This window comes from Zonotrichia leucophrys, unplaced genomic scaffold (genome assembly GCF_028769735.1).
Source record: "Zonotrichia leucophrys gambelii isolate GWCS_2022_RI unplaced genomic scaffold, RI_Zleu_2.0 Scaffold_379_50008, whole genome shotgun sequence".
In the NCBI taxonomy this organism is placed as follows: domain Eukaryota; kingdom Metazoa; phylum Chordata; class Aves; order Passeriformes; family Passerellidae; genus Zonotrichia; species Zonotrichia leucophrys.
This window is the reverse complement of record NW_026992584.1, coordinates 317-19,407: the sequence shown is the minus strand read 5'-3', so window position 1 is coordinate 19,407 and position 19,091 is coordinate 317. Positions and strand designations below refer to the sequence as shown.

Genomic DNA, 19,091 nt, shown 5'->3' with positions numbered 1-19,091 from the left:
GGTGTGTCCCTGCCCCATTTCTCACCTGTCCATGGTGTACCCTGCCCGGCAGGTGCAGGTGAGCCCCCAGGGTGTTGTCCCACCCCCGCCCAGTGTGTGTCCCTTGTCCCCCACCCAGGTGTGTCACTGCCCTATTTCTCACCCACCCAGGTGTGTCCCTGTCCCATTTCTCACCTGTCCAGGTGTGTCCCTCACCTATCCAGGTGTGTCCCTGAGTTCCCAGGTGTGTCCCAGCCCCACCCAGGTGTGTCCCTCACCTGCCCAGGTGTGTCCCTGCCCTATCCGGGTGTGTCCCTGTCCCATTTCTCACCTGCCCAGGTGTGTCCCTGAGTTCCCAGGTGTGCCCCTGCCCCATTTCTCACCCACCCAGGTGTGTCCCTCACCTACCCAGGTGTGTCCCAGCCCCACCCAGGTGTGTCCCTCACCCATCCAGGTGTGTCCCTGAGTTCCCAGGTGTGTCCCTCACCCACCCAGGTGTGTCCCTGTCCCATTTCTCACCTGTCCAGGTGTGTCCCTGGGTTCCCAGGTGTGTCCCTGCCCCACCCAGGTGTGTCCCTCACCTGCCCACATGTGTCCAAGCCCTATCCAGCTGTGTCCCTCACCTGTCCAGGTGTGTCCCTGAGTTCCCAGGTGTGCCCCTGCCCCATTTCTCACCCACCCAGGTGTGTCCCTCACCTACCCAGGTGTGTCCCAGCCCCGCCCAGGTGTGTCCCTCACCTGTCCATGGTGTACCCCGCGCGGCAGGTGCAGGTGAAGCCCCCAGGTGTGTCCCAGCCCCACCCAGGTGTGTCCCTGCCCCACCCAGGTGTGTCCCAGCCCCACCCAGGTGTGTCCCAGCCCTATCCAGGTGTGTCCCAGACCTATCCAGGTGTGTCCCTCACCCACCCAGGTGTGTCCCTGTCCCATTTCTCACCCACCCAGGTGTGTCCCTGTCCCATTTCTCACCTACCCAGGTGTGTCCCAGCCCTGCCCAGGTGTGTCCCTCACCTGCCCAGGTGTGTCCCTGCCCTATCCAGGTGTATCCCAGCCCTGCCCAGGTGTGTCCCTCACCTGTCCAGGTGTGTCCCTGAGTTCCCAGGTGTGTCCCAGCCCTATCCAGGTGTGTCCCAGCCCCACCCAGGTGTGTCCCAGCCCTGCCCAGGTGTGTCCCTCACCTGCCCAGGTGTGTCCCTGCCCTATCCAGGTGTATCCCAGCCCTGCCCAGGTGTGTCCCTCACCTGTCCACGCTGTACCCCGCCCGGCAGGTGCAGGTGAAGCCGTCGGCCAGGTCGCGGCACACCTGGCTGGGCCCGCAGGTGTGGTGCCCGTTCTCGCACTCGTCCTCGGGGGGGCAGCTCAGGAACGCCCAAACCCCGCCGGCCCCGCACGCCTGGGTCACACCTGGGCACAGGTAACCCCACAGGTGAGGGGAGGTTCCCAAAAAAACCCCAAAATTCCCAAAAAAACCCCAAAATTCCAATGGAAAAATTCGAAATTTTGACAAAAACCCAAAAAAATCAGCCCCAAAAACGGCCCCAGGGAAGGTCCTGCACGCCTGGGTCACACCTGGGCACAGGTAACCCCGCAGGTGAAGTGAGGTTCCCAAAATTCCCCCCAAAAAACCCCAAAATACCCAAAAAACCCCCCAAAATTCCAATGGAAAAATTCAAAATTTCGACAAAAAAACCCAAAAATTTCAACAAACCCCCCAAAAAATTCCCAAAAATCCCGAATTGCCCAAATTTCGATTCTCACCGTGTCTGGGCCCGCTGAGCCCCCCCAAACACCCCCTGAAGTGCCCCCAAAACCGAACCCAAAACCCCCCAAAAGTCATTCTGGGCACTCTGATGGTCATTGGAGATACCCCAGTGGTCATTGGAGATACCCCCATGGTCATTGGGGTCACTCAATTGGTCTTTGGGGTCATTGGAGATACCCTGGTGGTCATTGGGGACACCCCAGTGGTCATTGGGGTCACCTTGGAGGTCACTTTGGTCATCCTGGGTGCTCTGGGCACTCTGGTGGTCATTGGAGATACCCTGGTGGTCATTGGGGTCACTCTTGTGGTCACTCCAGTGGTCATTGAGGTCACTCCATTGCTCATTGGGGTCATTGGGGTCACCCCAGTGGTCATTGGGGTCACTCTTGTGGTCACCCCAGTGGTCATTTGGGACACCGTGGTGGTCACTGGGGTCACCCCAGTGGTCATCGGGGTCACCCCATTGGTCACTTACGTGGTCACTCGGGTGGTCATTGTGGTGGCCGTTGGCATCATCCCAGTGGTCAGCGGGGTCACTGGGGGTCACTCTGATCCCTCCTGTGGTCACTGTGGTCAGTGTGGTCACTGCTGTGGTCACTCTGGTGGTCATTTGGAACTCCCTGGTGGTCACTCTGGTCACTGCTGTGGTCGCTGTGGTGGTCAGTGTGGTCACTGTGGTCACTGTGGTCACTCCTGTGGTCACTCTGGTGGTCACTCATGGCCGCAGAGCAGTTGGGGAAGTTGTGCAGCCCCGAGAAGTCGCCCTCGAAGCACCTGGGGAGGGAAAATGGGGAAAATTGGGGGAAATTGGGGAAAAATTGGGAAATTTGGGCGTTTATCGGCCCCAAAAAAACCCCAAAATCAGCCCCAAAAAAGCCCCAAAATCACCCAAAAAACCTCCAAAAATCCCTCAAAAAAGGACCCAGTGGAAGCCCCCAGACCCAATTGAAGCCCCCAGCCCCAATTGCAGCCCCCAGCCCCAATTCAGAGCTGCCCAGGCCGGGGTTCCTGCTCTCCCCGCACCCCAAAACTGCCCCAAAATCACCAAAAATCACCAAAAAATCCCCCAAAATCCCCCCAAACTCGAGCCCCCCCAGACTCCCCTGAGCCCCCCAAAGCCCCCAGCCCCAATTGCAGCCCCCAGCCCCAATTCGGACCTGCCCAGGCCGGGGTTCCTGCTCTCCCCGCACCACCCACACCCCCAAAATCACCAAAAATCATCAAAAATCCCAAAAAAATCCCCAAAATTCCCCCCAAACTCGAGCCCCCCGAAGCCCCCAGCCCCAAGTGCAGCCCCCAGCCCCAATTGCAGCCCCCAGCCCCAATTCAGAGCTGCCCAGGCCGGGGTTCCTGCTCTCCCCTCACCATCCACACCACAAAACTGCCCCAAAATCACAAAAAAACACAAAAAAATCCCCCAAAATCCCAAAAAAATCCCCAAAATTCCCCCCAAACTCGAGCCCCCCGAAGCCCCCAGCCCCAATTGCAGCCCCCAGCCCCAATTCAGACCTGCCCAGGCCGGGGTTCCTGCTCTCCCCACACCCCAAAATCACCAAAAATCCCCAAAAAATCCCAAAAAAATCCCCAAAATCCCAAAAAAATCCCCAAAATTCCCCCCAAACTCGAGCCCCCGAAGCCCCCAGCCCCAATTGCAGCCCCCAGCCCCAATTCAGACCTGCCCAGGCCGGGGTTCCTGCTCTCCCCGCACCACCCACACCGGTGCTGCCTCAGGCACTCCCGGCAGGAGCCGAGCTCGGAGCAGCCCTGGCACTGCGGGGCCGAGTGGACGCTGCAAAAAAACCCCAAAACCGCCCCAAAATCAACTCCCAGAGCCTCGGGAACCCTGGGAACACAAAGAAAGCACCCCGAAAACCCCAAAAACCACCCAAAAACCCCAAAAATCCACCCCAAAAACCACCCAAAACCCCCAAAATCCCCAAAAATCCACCCCAAAACCACACCAAAAACTGCCCCCAAAAACCCCAAAATTTCCCCCAAATCCCCTCAAATCCCCCCCAGATTTAATGGGGTCCCCCCAAACCTTTCAGGGACCCCCCAAAATCCCCCCAAACCCCCTTGAATTCCCCCCAAAATTTCCCCCAACTCCCCCTTAAATCACCCCAAAATCGCCCCAAAACCCCCTCAAATCCCCCCCAGATTTTTTGGGGACCCCCCAAACCCCCAAATCCCCCCAAAACCTCCCTTAAACCCCCCCAAACTCCCCTCAAACCTCCTCTCAAAACGCCCCAAAATCGCCCCAAAACCCCTCAAATCGACCCAAAATTCCCCCAAATCCCCCCCAAATTTCTCAGGGATCCCCCAAACATTTCAGGGACCCCCCAAACCCCCCCAAACCCCCTTGAATTCCCTCCCCAAGACCCCCCTAAATCCCCCTAAAATCACCCCAAAATGCCCCCAAACCCCCTCAAACCCCCTCAAATCCCCCCTAAATTTCTCGAGGACCCCCCAAACCTCTCAGAGACCCCCTGAACATTTCAAGGACCCCCCAAAATCTCCCTTAAATCGCCTCAGAATTGCCCCAAAATTTCGCCCCAAACCCCCCTAAAATTGCTCAAAAAATCCCCTAAAATCGCCCCAAAATGCCCCCAAAATTCCCTCAAAACCCCTCAAATCCCCCCCAGATTTTTTGGGGACCCCCCAAACCCCCAAAATCCCCCCAAAACCTTCCCCGAAAACTCCCTTAAATCCCCCAAACTCCCCTCAAACCTTCCCTCAAAACCCCCTAAAATCGCCCCCAAATCCCCCCCAAAATCCCCCTCAAATCGACCCAAAATTCCCCCAAATCCCCCCCAGATTTCTCGGGGACTCCCCCAAACCTTTCAGGGACCCCCCAAACCTTTCGAGGACCCCCCAAACCCCCTTGAATGCCCCCAAACCCCCTTGAATTCCCTCCCCAAGACCCCCCAAAACCCCCCTGAAATCACCCCAAAATCCCCCCAAACCCCCTCAAATCCCCCCCAGATTTCTCAGGGACCCCCCAAAATCCACCCAAACCCTGTTGAGTTCCCCCAAAATTTTGCCCCAAATCCCCCTCAAATCGCCCCCAAATTTCTCGGGGACCCCCCAAACATTTCAAGGACCCCCCCAAAATCTCCCTTAAATTGCCTCAGAATCGCCCCAAAACCTCCCCAAATCCACCTGAAATCACCCCAAAACCCCTCAAATCGCCCCCAAACCTCTCAGGGACCCCCCAAACATTTCTGGGATCCCCCAAACCTTTTGAGGATCCCCCAAAATCCCCCCAAACCCCCTTCAACTCCCCCCAAACCTTCCCCCAAACCCCCCCAAATCCCCCTTAAATTGCCCCAAAACCCCCTTTAATCACCCCAAAATGCCTCCAAACCCCCTCAAATCCCCCCCAAATTTCTCGGGGACCCCCCAGACATTTCAGGGACCCCCCAAAATCCCCTCAAACCCCCTTGAATTCCCCCAAACCCCCCAAAATCCCCCCCAAATTTCTCAGGGACTCCCCCAAACCTTTCAGGGACCCCCCAAACCCCCTTGAATTCCCTCCCCAGAACCTCCTCAAAATCCCCCCAAATCCCCTCAAATCCTCCCCGAATTTCTCAAGGACCCCCCAGACCTTTCGGGGACCCCCCAAACATTTCAAGGACCCCCCAAAATCCGCCCAAACCCCCTTGAACTCTCCCCAAAATGCCCCCAAAACTTCCCTCAAACCCCCTTGAATGCTCCCAAAATCTCTTGAATTCCCTCCCCAAGACCCCCCTAAATCTCCCTTAAATCACCCAAAAATCCCCCCAAACCCCCTCAAATCCCCCCCAAATTTCTCGGGGACCCCCCAAAACCTTTCGAGGACCCCCCCAAACCCCCTTGAATGCCCCCAAAATCCCTTAAATCACCCCCAAACCCCCTCAAATCCCCCCCAAATCCCCCCCAAACATTTCAAGGACCCCCCAAAATCCACCCAAACCCTGTTGAGTTCTCCCAAAATTTTGCCCCAAAACCTCCCCAAATCCCCCTGAAATCACCCCAAAATCCCCCCAAACCCCCTCAAATCCCCCCCAAATTTAACGGAGACCCCCCAAATTTCTCGGGAACCCCCCAAATTTCTCGGGGCCCCCCTCACCTGTCGGTCCACCCCCGGCACTCCCCGTACGGGAACCTGGCCAGGTAGGCCGCAAAGGTACCCCCTAAAATTGCTCAAAAAATCCCCCTGAAATCGCCCCAAAACCCCCCAAAACCCCCCCCAAACCCCCCCAAATTTCTCGTGGACCCCCCAAACCTCTCGGGGACCTCCCAAACCTTTCGGGGACCCCCAATTGCCCTCACCTGTCGGCCCACCCCCGGCACTCTCCATATGGAGCGAGGCACGAGGAGCACGAGCTGCGGCTGGGGGGGGGAGGGGCGGCGCCTGAGACCCCTCCCCAAATTCATGGGGGGGGGGGGGGACCCAGAGACCCCCGAGCCAAAAAAAACCTGGAATTTTTGGGAGCTTCCAGGACCTAAAACCCCCCAAAAATGGCCCAAAAATGGCCCAAAACAGCCCCAAAATACCCCGAGACCCCTCCCCAAATTCAGGGGGGACCCAGAGACCCCCAACCCAAAAAAACCCCGGTGGTTTTGGGAGCTTCCAGGACCTGAAACCCCCAAAAATGGCCCAAAACAGCCCCAAAATAACCCTGGGACCCCTCCCCAAAATACCCAGAGAGTCTTGAGACCCCTCCCCAAATTCAGGGGGAACCAGAGACCCCCGACCCAAAAAAAGCCCGGTGGTTTTGGGACGTTCCAGGAGCTTAAAATCCCCAAAAATGGCCCAAAACAGCCCCAAAAATGCCTCAAAAAAATTCCCAAAAATTCCAAAAAATCCCCAAAAGTCCCAAAAAGACCCAAACCCCCCGAATTTCACCTGCTGCAGAGGGGGGGCACTTTTGGGGGTCCCTGACAGCCTGAGGGTCCCAAATCCCCCCAAAATCACCAAAAATTGCCCAAAAAAAGCCTGAAAATTGCCCAAAAATCCGAAAAAAATCTGAAAAAAGTCCCAAAAAAATCCAAAAAAAATCCAAAAAAAATCTGAAAAAAATCCGAAAAAAATCCGAAAAAAATCCCAAAAAAATCCAAAAAAATCCGAAAAAAATCTGAAAAAAATCTCAAAAAATCCCCAAAAATTCCAAAAGGTCCCAAATCCCCCAACCCTCACCTGGAGCAGAGGGGGGGACATTTTTGGGGGTCCCTGACAGCCCGGGGGTCCCTCCCCCGGCGGCTGCAGACGAAGTCGCCCCGTTTGGAGTCGGGGGGTCCCAGGGTCTGCCACTCACAGAAAGGGTCCTGAAAAGGAGAATTTGGGGAGGGGTCACCCCCAAAACCCCCCCAAATCCCCCCTGAAAATTCCCTTTAAACCCCCCAAACTCCCCCCAAATTTTCAGTTTCCCCCCCAGATTTTCAATTTTTCCCCCAAACCACCCCAAATTTCCATTTTTCCCCCAAATTTCCATTTTTCCCCCCAATTTCAGGGCGCTGACCGCGGCACTCGCGGTGCTCCTGGGACCTGGTCCCTGCCTGGGACCCCCAAATCCCCCCCAAAATCCCCTTTAAACCCTCCTAAATCCCCCAAAATCCCCTTTAAACCCTCCCAAAATCCCCCAAATTCCTTCAAAACCCTCTCCAAATATTCAGTTTTTCCCCCAAATTTCCATTTTCCCCCCAAATTTTCAGATTTTCCCCCCAATTTGGGGCTCACTCACGGTGGCACACCCTCGGCACTCGCGGTGCTCCTGGCACAGTTTTGGGACCCCCAAATCCCCCCTAAATCCCCCCAAATTCCTTTCAAACCCCCCCAATTTTCAGTTTTCCCCCCAAACTTTCAGTTTTTCCCCCAAACCCCCCAAATTTTCAGATTTTCCCCCCAAATTTTCAGATTTTCCCCCAAATTTCCATTTTCCCCCCATTTTTGGGGCTCACTCACCGCAGCGCACCCGCGGCACTCGCGGTGCTCCTGGCACAGCCTGGGACCCCCAAATCCCCCAAAACCCCCTTTAAACCCCCAAAATCCCCCCAAATTCATTCCAACCCCAAAACTTCCCCAAAATCCCCCCTAAATCCCCTTTCAACCCCCCCCAAATTCCTTTCAAACCCCCCAAACTCCCCCCCAAACCTCCCAAATTTTCAGATTTTCCCCCCAAATTTCCCATTTCCCCCATTCCATTTCCTCACCGCAAACCCTTCATTTCCCCCCACAAATTTTCAGATTCACCCCCCAATGTTCCATTTTCCCGCGAAATTTCGGGGATTTTCCCCCCCCAAGTCCCCCATTTCCCCCACAAATCCACCCCCGGGATTTTCCCCCCAAATTTTCAGATTTTCCCCCCAAATTTTCAGATTTTCCCCCAAATTCCCATTTTCCCCCATTTCCAGCTCACTCACCGCAGCGCACCCTCGGCACTCGCGGTGCTCCTTGCACAGGCCGCAGTTCTGGGGGTGCAGCACCAGCCGGGGCCCCCCCTGGTTCCCACAGGGGTGGTTTTGGGGTGAATTTGGGGGATTTTGGGGCAGCCGGGGGTGGCAGGAGGCGCTGGGGGGGCACCAAGCGCACCCCGAGTCCGCCAGGCAGGAAAGGCAGGAGGGGCGCCGGGGGCAGCCCCCGGGGGAGCCCCGGAACGGCTCCAGGAAGAAAAAGGAGATTTCCTGAAAAAAAAGAGATTTGGGGGAAATTAGTGGGGATTTTGGGGGAAAAACGGGGATCTGGGGGGAGAAATGGGGATCTGGGGGGAAAAAAACCCGGAAAAATGGTGCTAAAATCGGCTAAAATAGGCCTGAAATGGTCCCAAAACGGTCCTAAAAACACCCAAAAATGGCCCCAAATGGCCCCAAAATGGTTCCTAAAATGGCCCCAAAAAGGTCCCAAAATGGTCCTAAAAACACCCAAAAATGGCCCCAAAAGGTTCCTAAAACAGCCTCAAAAAGGCCCCAAAAATGGTTCCAGAAAGGTCCCAAAATGGCCCTAAAAATGGCCCAAAAATGGCTCAAAAATGGCCCTAAAAACATCCAAAAAATGGCCCCAAAAAGGTTCCAGAGAGATCCCAAAATGGTCCTAAAAACACTCCAAAATGGCTCCAAAATGGTTCCTTAAAACATCCAAAAAATGGCCAAAAAATGGCCCCAAAAAGGTCCCAAAAATGGCCCCAAAAAGGTCCCAAAATGGTTCCTAAAACGGTCACAAAATGGTCCTAAATGATGCAGAAAAAGGAGATTTCCTGAAAAAAAAAAGATTTGGGGGAAATTAGTGGGGATTTTGGGGGAAAAATGGGGATTTGGGGGGAAAAAACCCCGGAAAAATGGTGCTAAAATCGGCTAAAATGGGCCTGAAATGGTGCTAAAAATGGCCCCAAAATGGTTCCAGAAAGGTCCCAAAATGGTCCTAAAAACGCCCAAAAAACGGCCAAAAAATGGCCCCAAAATGTCCCAAAATGGCCCCAACAAGGTCCCAAAAATGGTTCCAGAAAGGTCCCAAAATCACTCTAAAAACACCCAAAAAATGGCCCCAAAAAGGCCCCAAAATGGTTCCTAAAATGGCCCCAAAAATGTCCCAAAAATGGCCCCAAAAATGGTTCCAGAAAGGTCCCAAAATGGCCCTAAAAACACCCAAAAAATGGCCCCAAAAAGGTTCCAGAGAGATCCCAAAATGGTCCTAAAAACACCCAAAAAATGGCCAAAAAATGGTCCCAAAATGGTCCTAAAAACACCCAAAAATGGCCCCAAAAAGGTCCCAAAATGGCCCTAAAAACACCCAAAAAATGGCCCCAAAAAGGTTCCAGAGAGATCCCAAAATGGTCCTAAAAACACCCAAAAATGGCCCCAAAATGGCCCCAAAAAGATCCCAAAATGGTTCCTAAAACGGCCCCAAAAAGGCCCCAAAAATGGTTCCAAAATGGTTCCTAAAACGGTCACAAAATGGTCCTAAAAGATGCAGAAAAAGGAGATTTCCTGTGAAAAAAATGGGAGAAAAGGTGGGGTTTGGGGGAAAAATGGGGTTTTGGGGGGAAAAATGGGGATCTGGGGGGAAAAAACCCCGGAAAAATGGTGCTAAAATCGGCTAAAATGGGCCTGAAATGGTCCCAAAATAACCCTGAAAACACCCAAAAAATGGCCAAAAAATGGTCCAAAAATGGCCTCAAAAAGGTCCCAAAATGGTTCCTAAAACGGCCCCAAAAAGGTTCCAGAAAGGTCCCAAAATGGCCCTAAAAATGCCCAAAAAATGGCCCAAAAAGGTCCCAAAATGGTTCCAGAAAGGTCCCAAAATGGCTCTAAAAACACCCAAAAAATGGCCCTAAAAACACCCAAAAATGGCCCCAAAAAGGCCCCAAAATGGTTCCTAAAATGGCCCCAAAAAGGTCCCAAAATGGTTAACCCCAAAAAGGCCCAAAAGGTTCCTAAAACAGCCCAAAAAGGCCCCAAAAATGGTTCCAGAAATGGTCCCAAAAGCCCTAAAAATGGCCCAAAAATGGCTCCAAAATGGCCCTAAAAACATCCAAAATGGCCAAAAAATGGCCAAAAAGGTTCCAGAGAGATCCCAAAATGGTCCTAAAAACACCCAAAATGGCTCCAAAATGGTTCCTAAAAATCCCAAAAATGGCCAAAAAAGCACCCAAAAAATGGTCCCCAAAAGGTTCCAAGGATCACAAAATGGTCCTAAAAATGCAGAAAAAGAATTCCCGAAAAAAAGAGAGATTGGGAAATAGTGGTTTGGGGGAAAAATGGCCAATTTAGGGTCAAAGGTAAAAAAACACCGAAAATGGGCCAAAAATTCCAGCTAAAATGGGCCTAAAAGCCAAAAAATGGCCCCAAAATGGTTCCAGAAAGGTCCCAAAATGGTCCTAAAACGCCCAAAAACAAAGGTCCCAAAATGGCCCTAAAAATGCCCAAAAAATGGCCCAAAAAGGTTCCAAAATGGTTCCAGAAAGGTCCCAAAATGGCTCTAAAAACACCCAAAAAATGGCCCCAAAATGGTTCCTAAAATGGCCCCAAAAATGTCCCAAAATGGTCCTAAGAACACCCAAAAAATGGCCCCAAAAAGGTCCCAAAATGGCCCTAAAACGGTCACAAAATGGTCCTAAAAGATGCAGAAAAAGGAGATTTCCTGCCAAAAAATGGGAGAAAAGGTGGGGTTTGGGGAGAAAGAGGGATTTGAGGGGGAAAAATGGGGATTTGGGGGGAAAAAACCCCGGAAAAATGGTGCTAAAATCGGCTAAAATTGGCCTGAAATGGTTCAAGAAAGGTCCCAAAATGGCCCTAAAAACACCCAAAAAACCCCGAAAAAATGGCCCCAAAAAGGTCCCAAAATGGCTCTAAAAACACCCAAAAAATGGCCCCAAAACGGCCCCAAAAAGGTCCCAAAATGGTTCCTAAATGGTCCTAAAAGATGCAGAAAATGGAGATTTCTGGGGAAAAAATGCCGGAAAAATGGCTCAAAAATCAGCTGAAATGGGCCTGAAATGGTCCCAAAATGGTCCCAAAAAAAGGAGATTTGGGGGAAATTAGTGGGGTTTTGGGGGGAAAAATGGGGATTTGGGGGGAAAAAAACCTGAAAAAATGGTGCTAAAGTCGGCTAAAATGGGCCTGAAATGGTCCCAAAAAAGGTCCTGAAATGATCCCAAAAACGTCCTAAAACGATCTAAAAATGGTCCCAAAAAATGGAGAAAAAGGAGATTTCCTGCTAAAAAAATCACCGAAAAATGGCCGAAAAATCAGCGAAAATTCACTATATTGCCCCAAAACACCCAGAAAAAAATGCCAAAAAATTCCCAAAAAAATCCCAAATTAATTTTAATCACTCACGCTGCCTCCGGGCACGCCGGTGCGGTCCCAGGTGAGGGTGAGCTCGGCGCTCCCACACAGCCCCAAATCCCACAAAAATCCCCAAAAATCCACAAAAATCCCACAAAAATCACTGAAAAATTCACCAAAAAATCACCCAAAATCCCTGAAAAATTCCTGAAAAATCCTGAAAAATTCACAAAAATGTGTCCAAACATTACCAAAAAAATCCCCAAAAATTTCAAAAAAATTCCTGAATATTCATGAAAATTCAAAAAAAATGCACAAAAAATATTAAAAAATCCAAAAAAATTCCCAATTTTTTATGCATTCTTGGAGACCTCTAGGGACCAAAATCCCTGTAAAATTCACTGTAAAATTCACTATGCAGCACCAAAAAATCCAGAAAAAATCGCGAAAAATCGCCAAAAAATGGTCAAAAAATCAGCGAAAATTCACTATATTGCCCCAAAACACCTGGAAAAAAATCCCCAAAAAATCCCAATTTTTTAATGCATTCTTGGAGACCTCTAGGGACCAAAATCCCTGTAAAATTCACTATACAGCACTAAAAAATTCACAAAAAATCGCCAAAAAATGGCTGAAAATTCACTATATTACGCCAAAAAACCCCCAAAACACCCGGAAAAAATTCCCAAAAAATTCCCAAATTAATTTTAATCACTCACGCTGCCCCCGGGCACGCCGGTGCGGTCCCAGGTGAGGGTGAGCTCGGCGCTGAGCCCTCCCGTCGCGTTCAGCGTCGCCTCCACCTGCAGCAGGTACCGATTGCCGCGCTCGGCGCTGCCAAAGAGCCGCTCGGGCCGGGGCCGGCGCAGGGGCCGCGTCTCGCGCTCCTGCTGCGCCCCCCAGCGGCCGACCTCCTCCTGGAATGTGGGGAGGGGGCGTCAGACACACACAGACCCCTCCTCAAAATAGCCCGGCACCAAATCCCGCTTTTTCCCGAAAAAATTCCGAGTTTTTAGCTCCAAATTCCACTTTCCAATGGGAAAATCTCAGTGGCCGACTTCCTCCTGGAAATGTGGGGAGGGGGCGTCAGACACACACAGACCCCTCCTCAAAATAGCCCACCCTGAAATCCCGCTTTTCCGAAATTCGAGTTTTGCCAAATCCACTTTCCAATGGAAATACTCGTCCTGCTGCGCCCAGCGCGCTCTCTGAATTGGAGGGGTCGACACACCAGACCCTCAAAAGCACTGAATCCCGCGTTTGCCAAAATTCGGTTTAGTGAAATTCAGAGTTTTTAGCTCAATATTCCACTTTTTTATTGACAAAATGGTGGAGGTTTGAGGGTTTGGAATTTGGGGAGGGGGCGCCACACACACAGAGACCCCTCCTCAAAATAGCCCACCCTGAAATCCCACTGTTTGCCCAAAAAATTCCCGGGTTTTAGGTGAAAATGTCACATTTTTAGCTCAAAAATCCATTTTTTTAAGCTCAAAATTCAGCTTGTTTCCATCGGAATTTTAACACTTTGGAATTTGGGGAGGGGTCTCAGTGTTGGGACCCCTCCTCAAAAATATCCCGGCACGAAATTCCGCTTTTTTCCCCAAAAATTCCCTCAAAAATCCCAGAATGTTCCTATCCCACAAATCCTGAATCTCCCCTAAGCCGCCATTTTGAGATCCCCACAATGCCCCAAAATTCCCAAAAATCCCCAAATTTTCCACATCTTTCCCCCAAAATCCCCAGATTTTCCACATCTTTCCCCAAATTTTCCACATTTTTCCCTCAAAATTCCTGAGTTTTCCCAAAATTCCCAATTTTCTCACCAAATCCGTGGAATTTGGGCTCCTGCCCAGCCTGGCTACCACAGAGAGCCCCAAAACTGCCCCAAATCCCCTCAAAAAATCCCCAAAAAATGTCCACAAATCTCCAAAAATCCCAATAAATCCCAGAAAAAATCCCCAAAATCTAAAATAAATCCCAAAATTTAAACAAAAAATCCCTAAAAAATCCCAAATTTTCCTCTCCCACACGTCCCAAACCTCCCCAAGCCGCCATTTTGAGACCCCAGAACGCCTCAAAAACGCCCCAAAACCACCAAAAATCCCCCAAAATTTCCCAAATCTCCCCCCAAAATCCCCAAATTTTCCACATCTTTCCCTCAAAATTCCGGATTTTTCCCCAAAATTCCCAATATTCTCACCAAATCTGTGGAATTTGGGCTCCTGCTCAGCCTGGCCACCACAGAGCTCCCCAAGCCGCCATTTTGAAAACCCCAGAACGCCTCAAAAACGCCCCAAAACCACCAAAAATCGCCCCAAAAATTCCAGAAAAAATCCTCCAAATTCCCGGTTTTCCCCAAAATTCCCGATTTTCTCACCAAATCCGTGGAATTGGGGGCCCTGGCCAGCCTGGCCACCACCGAGAGCCGCTGGATCCAGGCCTCAAAACCACCCCAAATCCCCTCACAAAATTAAATTCCATTGGAAAATATGAAATTCCATCGGAAAAAGAAATGAAATTCCAAGGGGAAAAACCCAATCCCGAAACTTTCAAAACCCCTGGAATGACATTTAAAAAATGGGATTTAGGGAATTGTGGAATTCATGGAATTGTGACATTTATGGAATTTACGGAAATGCTGGAATTGTGGAATTACAGATTCAGGGAAATATTGAATTTTGGAATTCTGGAATTACTGAATTATGGCATCACGGAATTTATGGAATTCTGGGATTGTGGAGCTACAAAATAATGGAGTTAGGGAATTATGGAGTTACAGGATCGTGGAATCTCTGGAATTGTGGAATTCTGGGATCATGGAATATATGGAATTTATGGAATTGTGAAGTTGCGGAATTCCAGAAAAATGGAATTATTGAATTTTAGGGTCGGGGAATTAATGGAATTTTGGGATCATGGAATTCTGGGCTGGAATTTCCAGAATTTCCTTTTCCCCTCCCTTTTCCTGGGAATTTTCCTGGGAATTTCCCCAGAAATTCCGGATTTTTCTCGGGAAGCACTTCCAGGCCGGAATGCGAAGAAAAAGCAGAAAGAGGAAAAAATCCCAAGGCCAATCCCAAAATTCCCTACCTTGGTCTCTACTTTTATTCCCAGAACCTGAACGAGTGGAAAAAACAGAATTCCCCATCAGGAAAATCCCAAATTTCACTGGGAAAAGCAAAATTCCAGCGGGAAAAATGAAATTCCAACCGGGAAAAAGCCAAAATCAATTTGGAAAAATCGAAATTCCAGTGGGAAAAGTAAAACTCCCTTGGAAAAAAAAACAGAATTCCCCCTGAAAAAAATAATTCCAGTAGGAAAAAATTAAATTCCATTGGAAAATATGAAATTCCATCGGAAAAAGAAATGAAATTCCAAGGGGAAAAACCCAATCCCGAAACTTTCAAAACCCCTGGAATGACATTTAAAAAAAAAAAAAAAAATTTCCCAACAAATCCTGGAAAATTCTCAAGATTTCCCATGAAATTCCCAGGAAATTGATGGAAAATTTAAAAAAAAATTCATGAAAAATTCCCAGAAAATTCCTGGAAAGTGCAAAAAAATTCCCAGGAAATTCCAAGGCAGAATTCCTGGAAAATTCTCTGAAAATTCACAGGGAATTCACAGAAATTAAAAAAAAAAATCTCCAAAAATTCCCCAAAAATTCCCTGTAAGTTCCCATAAAATTCCTAATAAATTCCCAATAAATTCCCAATAAATTTCCCATTGCTGATCAGTGCCGCCGCTCATTGAAAATTCAATTAAATTTTTTTTCAAAATTCCCTCAAAATTTCCCCCAAAAAATCCCATTAAATTCTCTGTAAATTCCAAAAAAAAATTCCCAAAAAACTGCCAGAAAAAGTTTGGAGACTTCCTGTAAAATTTCCAGAAAACGTTTGTAAAATTTCCAGAAAATTCCTGAAAATTCTCAGAAAATTCTTGGAAGATCTCCCCAAAAATTCCTTTAAAATTCCCGAAAGTTCCCCCAAAAATTTCCAGAAAATTATAAAAAGAATAAAAAAAAAATTCTATAAAAATTCAACAAAAATCTGAAAAAATTCCCAAAAAATTCCCATAAAATCTGCAATAAATTCCCAATAAATTGCCATAAATTTTCCAAGAATTTCTGGGTAAATTCTCTTAAATTCTCATTTTTTGGTGCAGCAGCTCCGGGGACACCACCGGTCATTGAAAATTCACTAAAACTTTGTTTTAAAATTCCCCCAGAAATTTGAAAAAAAATCCCCCAAAAATCCACAATAATTCCCAGAAAATGTTTGGAAACTTCTGTCAAATTCCCAGAAAATTATCCAAAAATTCCTGAAAATTCTCAGAAAATTCTTGGAAAATGCAAATTCTCAAAAAATTCCCAGTAAATTCTCCAAAAATTCCTAAAACATTCTCAGAAAATTTAAAAAACATGTTTTAAAAATCAAAAAAAAATCAGGAGAAAACCCAAAAAAATTCCCCAAAAATCCCCCAAAATTCCAAAAAAATGTCCCAAAAAATCCTCAAGAAATCCCCAAAAATTCCCAATAAATTCCTAGTAAATCCACAAAAATTCCCCCAAAAATTACCAGAAAATTCAAAAAAATCCCGAAAAATCCCCCCAAAAAATCCCAAAAAATCCTCAAGAATTCCCCAAAAATTCCCAATAAATTTCTAGTAAATCCACAAAAATTCCCCCAAAAATTACCAGAAAATTTTAAAAAATTCCATAAAAATTCCAAAAAAATCCTGAAAAATCCCCCCAAAATATCCTCAAGAAATCCACCAAAATTCCCAATAAATTCCTAGTAAATCCACAAAAATTCCCCAAAAATTTACCAGAAAACTCAAAAAAAATCCAAAAAATTCCAAAAAATCCCGAAAAATCCCCCCAAAAAATCCCGAAAAATCCCCCCAAAAAAATCTCCGAAAATTCTCAATAAATTCCTAGTAAATCCACAAAAAATCCCCAAAAAATTACCAGAAAATTCGAAAAAAACCCCAAAAAATTCAAAAAAAATTCCAAAAAAATCTCAAAGAATCCCCCCAAAAATCCTCAAGAAATCCCTAAAAGTTCCCCATAAATTACTAATAAATCCACAAAAATTCCCCAAAAAATTACCAGAAAATTTAAAAAAACCCCCAAAAAATTAAAAAAAAATTCCAAAAAAATCTCAAAAAATCCCCCAAAAAATCCCAAAAATTCCCAATAAATTCCCAATAAATTCCCGATAAATTCCCAATAAATTCCCGATAAAATCCGGGTTTCTGACCTTGGTTTTTGAGTGCTGCAGGAGGCGCTGCAGCAGCTGCTGCTCCAGGCGCGAGCGCAGCAGCTCCGGGGGCGCCGCCGCCGCCACGCGGCCGTAACAGAGCACCAGGGCGGCGCGGAGCCGCTCCTGCTCCGCCTCGCTGGTTAAAATGGGGAAAATGGGGTTAAAGTGGGGGAAAATGGGGTTAAAATGGGGTTAAAAGGGGAAGAAATGGGGTTAAAATGGGGTTAATATGGGGAAACAAAAGGACCAAAACTCCGGGCCCAGGGAGGGAACGGGGCCCGGGGGGCGGAGCCTGAGGGAAAATGGAGGGAAAAGTCAGAAAAATGGGAAAAATGGAAAAAAACCGGGAAAAAAGTGGGGTTAAAATGGGGAAAAATGGGGTTAAAATGGGGAAAAAATGGGGAAAAACAGAAGCAAAACTCCGAGCCCAGGGAGGGAACGGTGTCTGGAGCGGGGAGCCTGAGGGGAAATGGGGAAAAAGTCTGAGAAATTGGGAAAAAATGGGGTAAAAAGGGGTTAAAATGGGGAAACAAAAGGACCAGAACTCCGGGCCCAGGGAGGGAACGGTGCCCGGGGGGCGGAGCCTGAGGGAAAATGGAGGGAAAAGTCGGGAAAATGGGGAAAAAAAAGGGAAAAAATGGGGTTAAAATGGGAAAAATGGGGTAAAATGGGGTTAAAATGGGGAAAAAACGGGTTAAAATGGGGTTAAAATGGGGTTAATTTGGGGAAACAAAAGGACCAGAACTCCGGGCCCAGGGAGGGAACGGTGCCCGGGGGAGGGAGCCTGAGGGGAAAAATCAGAAAAATGGGGAAAATTGGGGTGAAAATGGGGAAGAAATGGAAAAATGGGGATAAAATGGGGAAAAAATGGGGTTAAAATGGGGAAAATGCTGCAGCTGTGGGGGAACCAAAACTCCGGGCCCAGGGAGGGAACGGGGTCTGGGGGCGGAGCCTGAGGGAAAATGCGGGGAAAAGTCAGAAAAATGGGGAAAAAACCAGGAAAAATTTGGGTAAAAATGGGGAAAAAATGGGAAAAAATGGGGGAAAATGGGAAAAAATTGGGTGAAAATGGGGTTAAAATGGGGAAACAAAAGGACCAAAACTCCGGGCCCAGGGAGGGAACGGTGCCCGGGGGGCGGAGCCTGAGGGGAAAAATCAGAAACATGGGGAAAATTGGGGTTAAAATTGAGAAGAAATGGGAAAATTTGGGTGAAAATGGGGAAAAATGGGGTTAAAATGGGGAAAAAATGGGAAAATTTGGGTGAAAATGGGGAAAAATGGGGTTAAAATGGGGTGAAAATGGGGAAACAAAAGGACCAAAACTCCGGGCCCAGGGAGGGAACGGGGCCCGGGAGAGGGAGCCTGAGGGGAAAATGGGGGGAAAAGTCAGAAAAATGGGAAAAATTGGAAAAAAATACGGGAAAAAATGGGGAAAAATGGGGTTAAAATGGGAGAAAATTTGGGAAAAATGGGTTTAAAATGGGGAAAAAATGGGAAAAAATTTGGGAAAAATGGCAAAAAATGGGGTTCAAATGGGGAAATGCTGCGGCTCTGGGAGAACCAAAACTGAGAGCACAGGGAGGGGATGGAGCCTGGAGGGGGGAAAAATCAGAGAAATTGGGGGAAAATGGGGGTTTTTATGATTTGGGGTTTTTCCTTTGGGATTTGGGGTTTTTTGCTTTGGGATTTTGGTTTTTTTTCATTGGGATTTTGGGGTTTTTTGGGGTTTAGGGTTTTTTCCTTTGGGATTTTTTGGGGTTTTCCTTTGGGATTTGGGGTTTTCATGATTTGGAGTTTTTCCTTTGGGATTTTGGGGGTTTCTCCTTTGGAATTTTGAGGTTTTTATGATTTGGGGTTTTTCCTTTGGGATTTGGGGTTTTTATGATTTGGGGTTTTTCCTTTGGGATTTGGGGTTTTTTTCTTTGGATTTGTTTTTTTCTTTTCCTTTGGGATTTTGGGGTTTTTTCCTTTGGGATTTTTCCTTTGGGATTTGGGGTTTTTTCCTTTGGGATTTTTGGTGTTTCCTTTGGGATTTAGGGTTTTTTCCTTTGGGATTTGGGTTTTGATTGGGTTTTCCTTTTGATTGAGTTTTTGATTGGGGTTTTTCCTTTGGGATTTGGGGTTTTTATGATTTTTAGTTTTTCGTTTGGAATTTGGGTTTTTTTGGGATTTTTGGCGTTTTTCCTTTGGGATTTTGGGGTTTTTTTTCGGGATTTTGTTTGTTTTTCCTTGGGCATTCTGTGGGATTTGCTCTCTCACCTGGGGCTGTCCCCCAGCGCCTCCTCGGGCAGCAGGAACGGAGCCGAGCGCTGCCGGGCCTCGATCAC

The 19,091-nt window shown here is 48.2% G+C and overlaps 1 protein-coding gene across 1 annotated transcript in view; it reads right to left on the bottom strand.

Annotated features, from left to right (window-relative positions):
* Positions 1-19,091, bottom strand: part of LOC135441626 (multiple epidermal growth factor-like domains protein 8) — a gene marked incomplete at its 5' end in the record, with an annotated part of 21,423 nt that extends 2,332 nt beyond the window's left edge. The window contains 9 exons of the mRNA XM_064701182.1: positions 1,218-1,380; positions 2,214-2,512; positions 3,414-3,527; positions 6,050-6,109; positions 6,918-7,045; positions 8,141-8,401; positions 12,220-12,417; positions 16,762-16,900; positions 19,024-19,091. Of these exons, the coding sequence (XP_064557252.1) occupies positions 2,272-2,512; positions 3,414-3,527; positions 6,050-6,109; positions 6,918-7,045; positions 8,141-8,401; positions 12,220-12,417; positions 16,762-16,900; positions 19,024-19,091 (1,209 nt within the window). The remainder of the gene's footprint in view (positions 1-1,217; positions 1,381-2,213; positions 2,513-3,413; positions 3,528-6,049; positions 6,110-6,917; positions 7,046-8,140; positions 8,402-12,219; positions 12,418-16,761; positions 16,901-19,023) is intronic.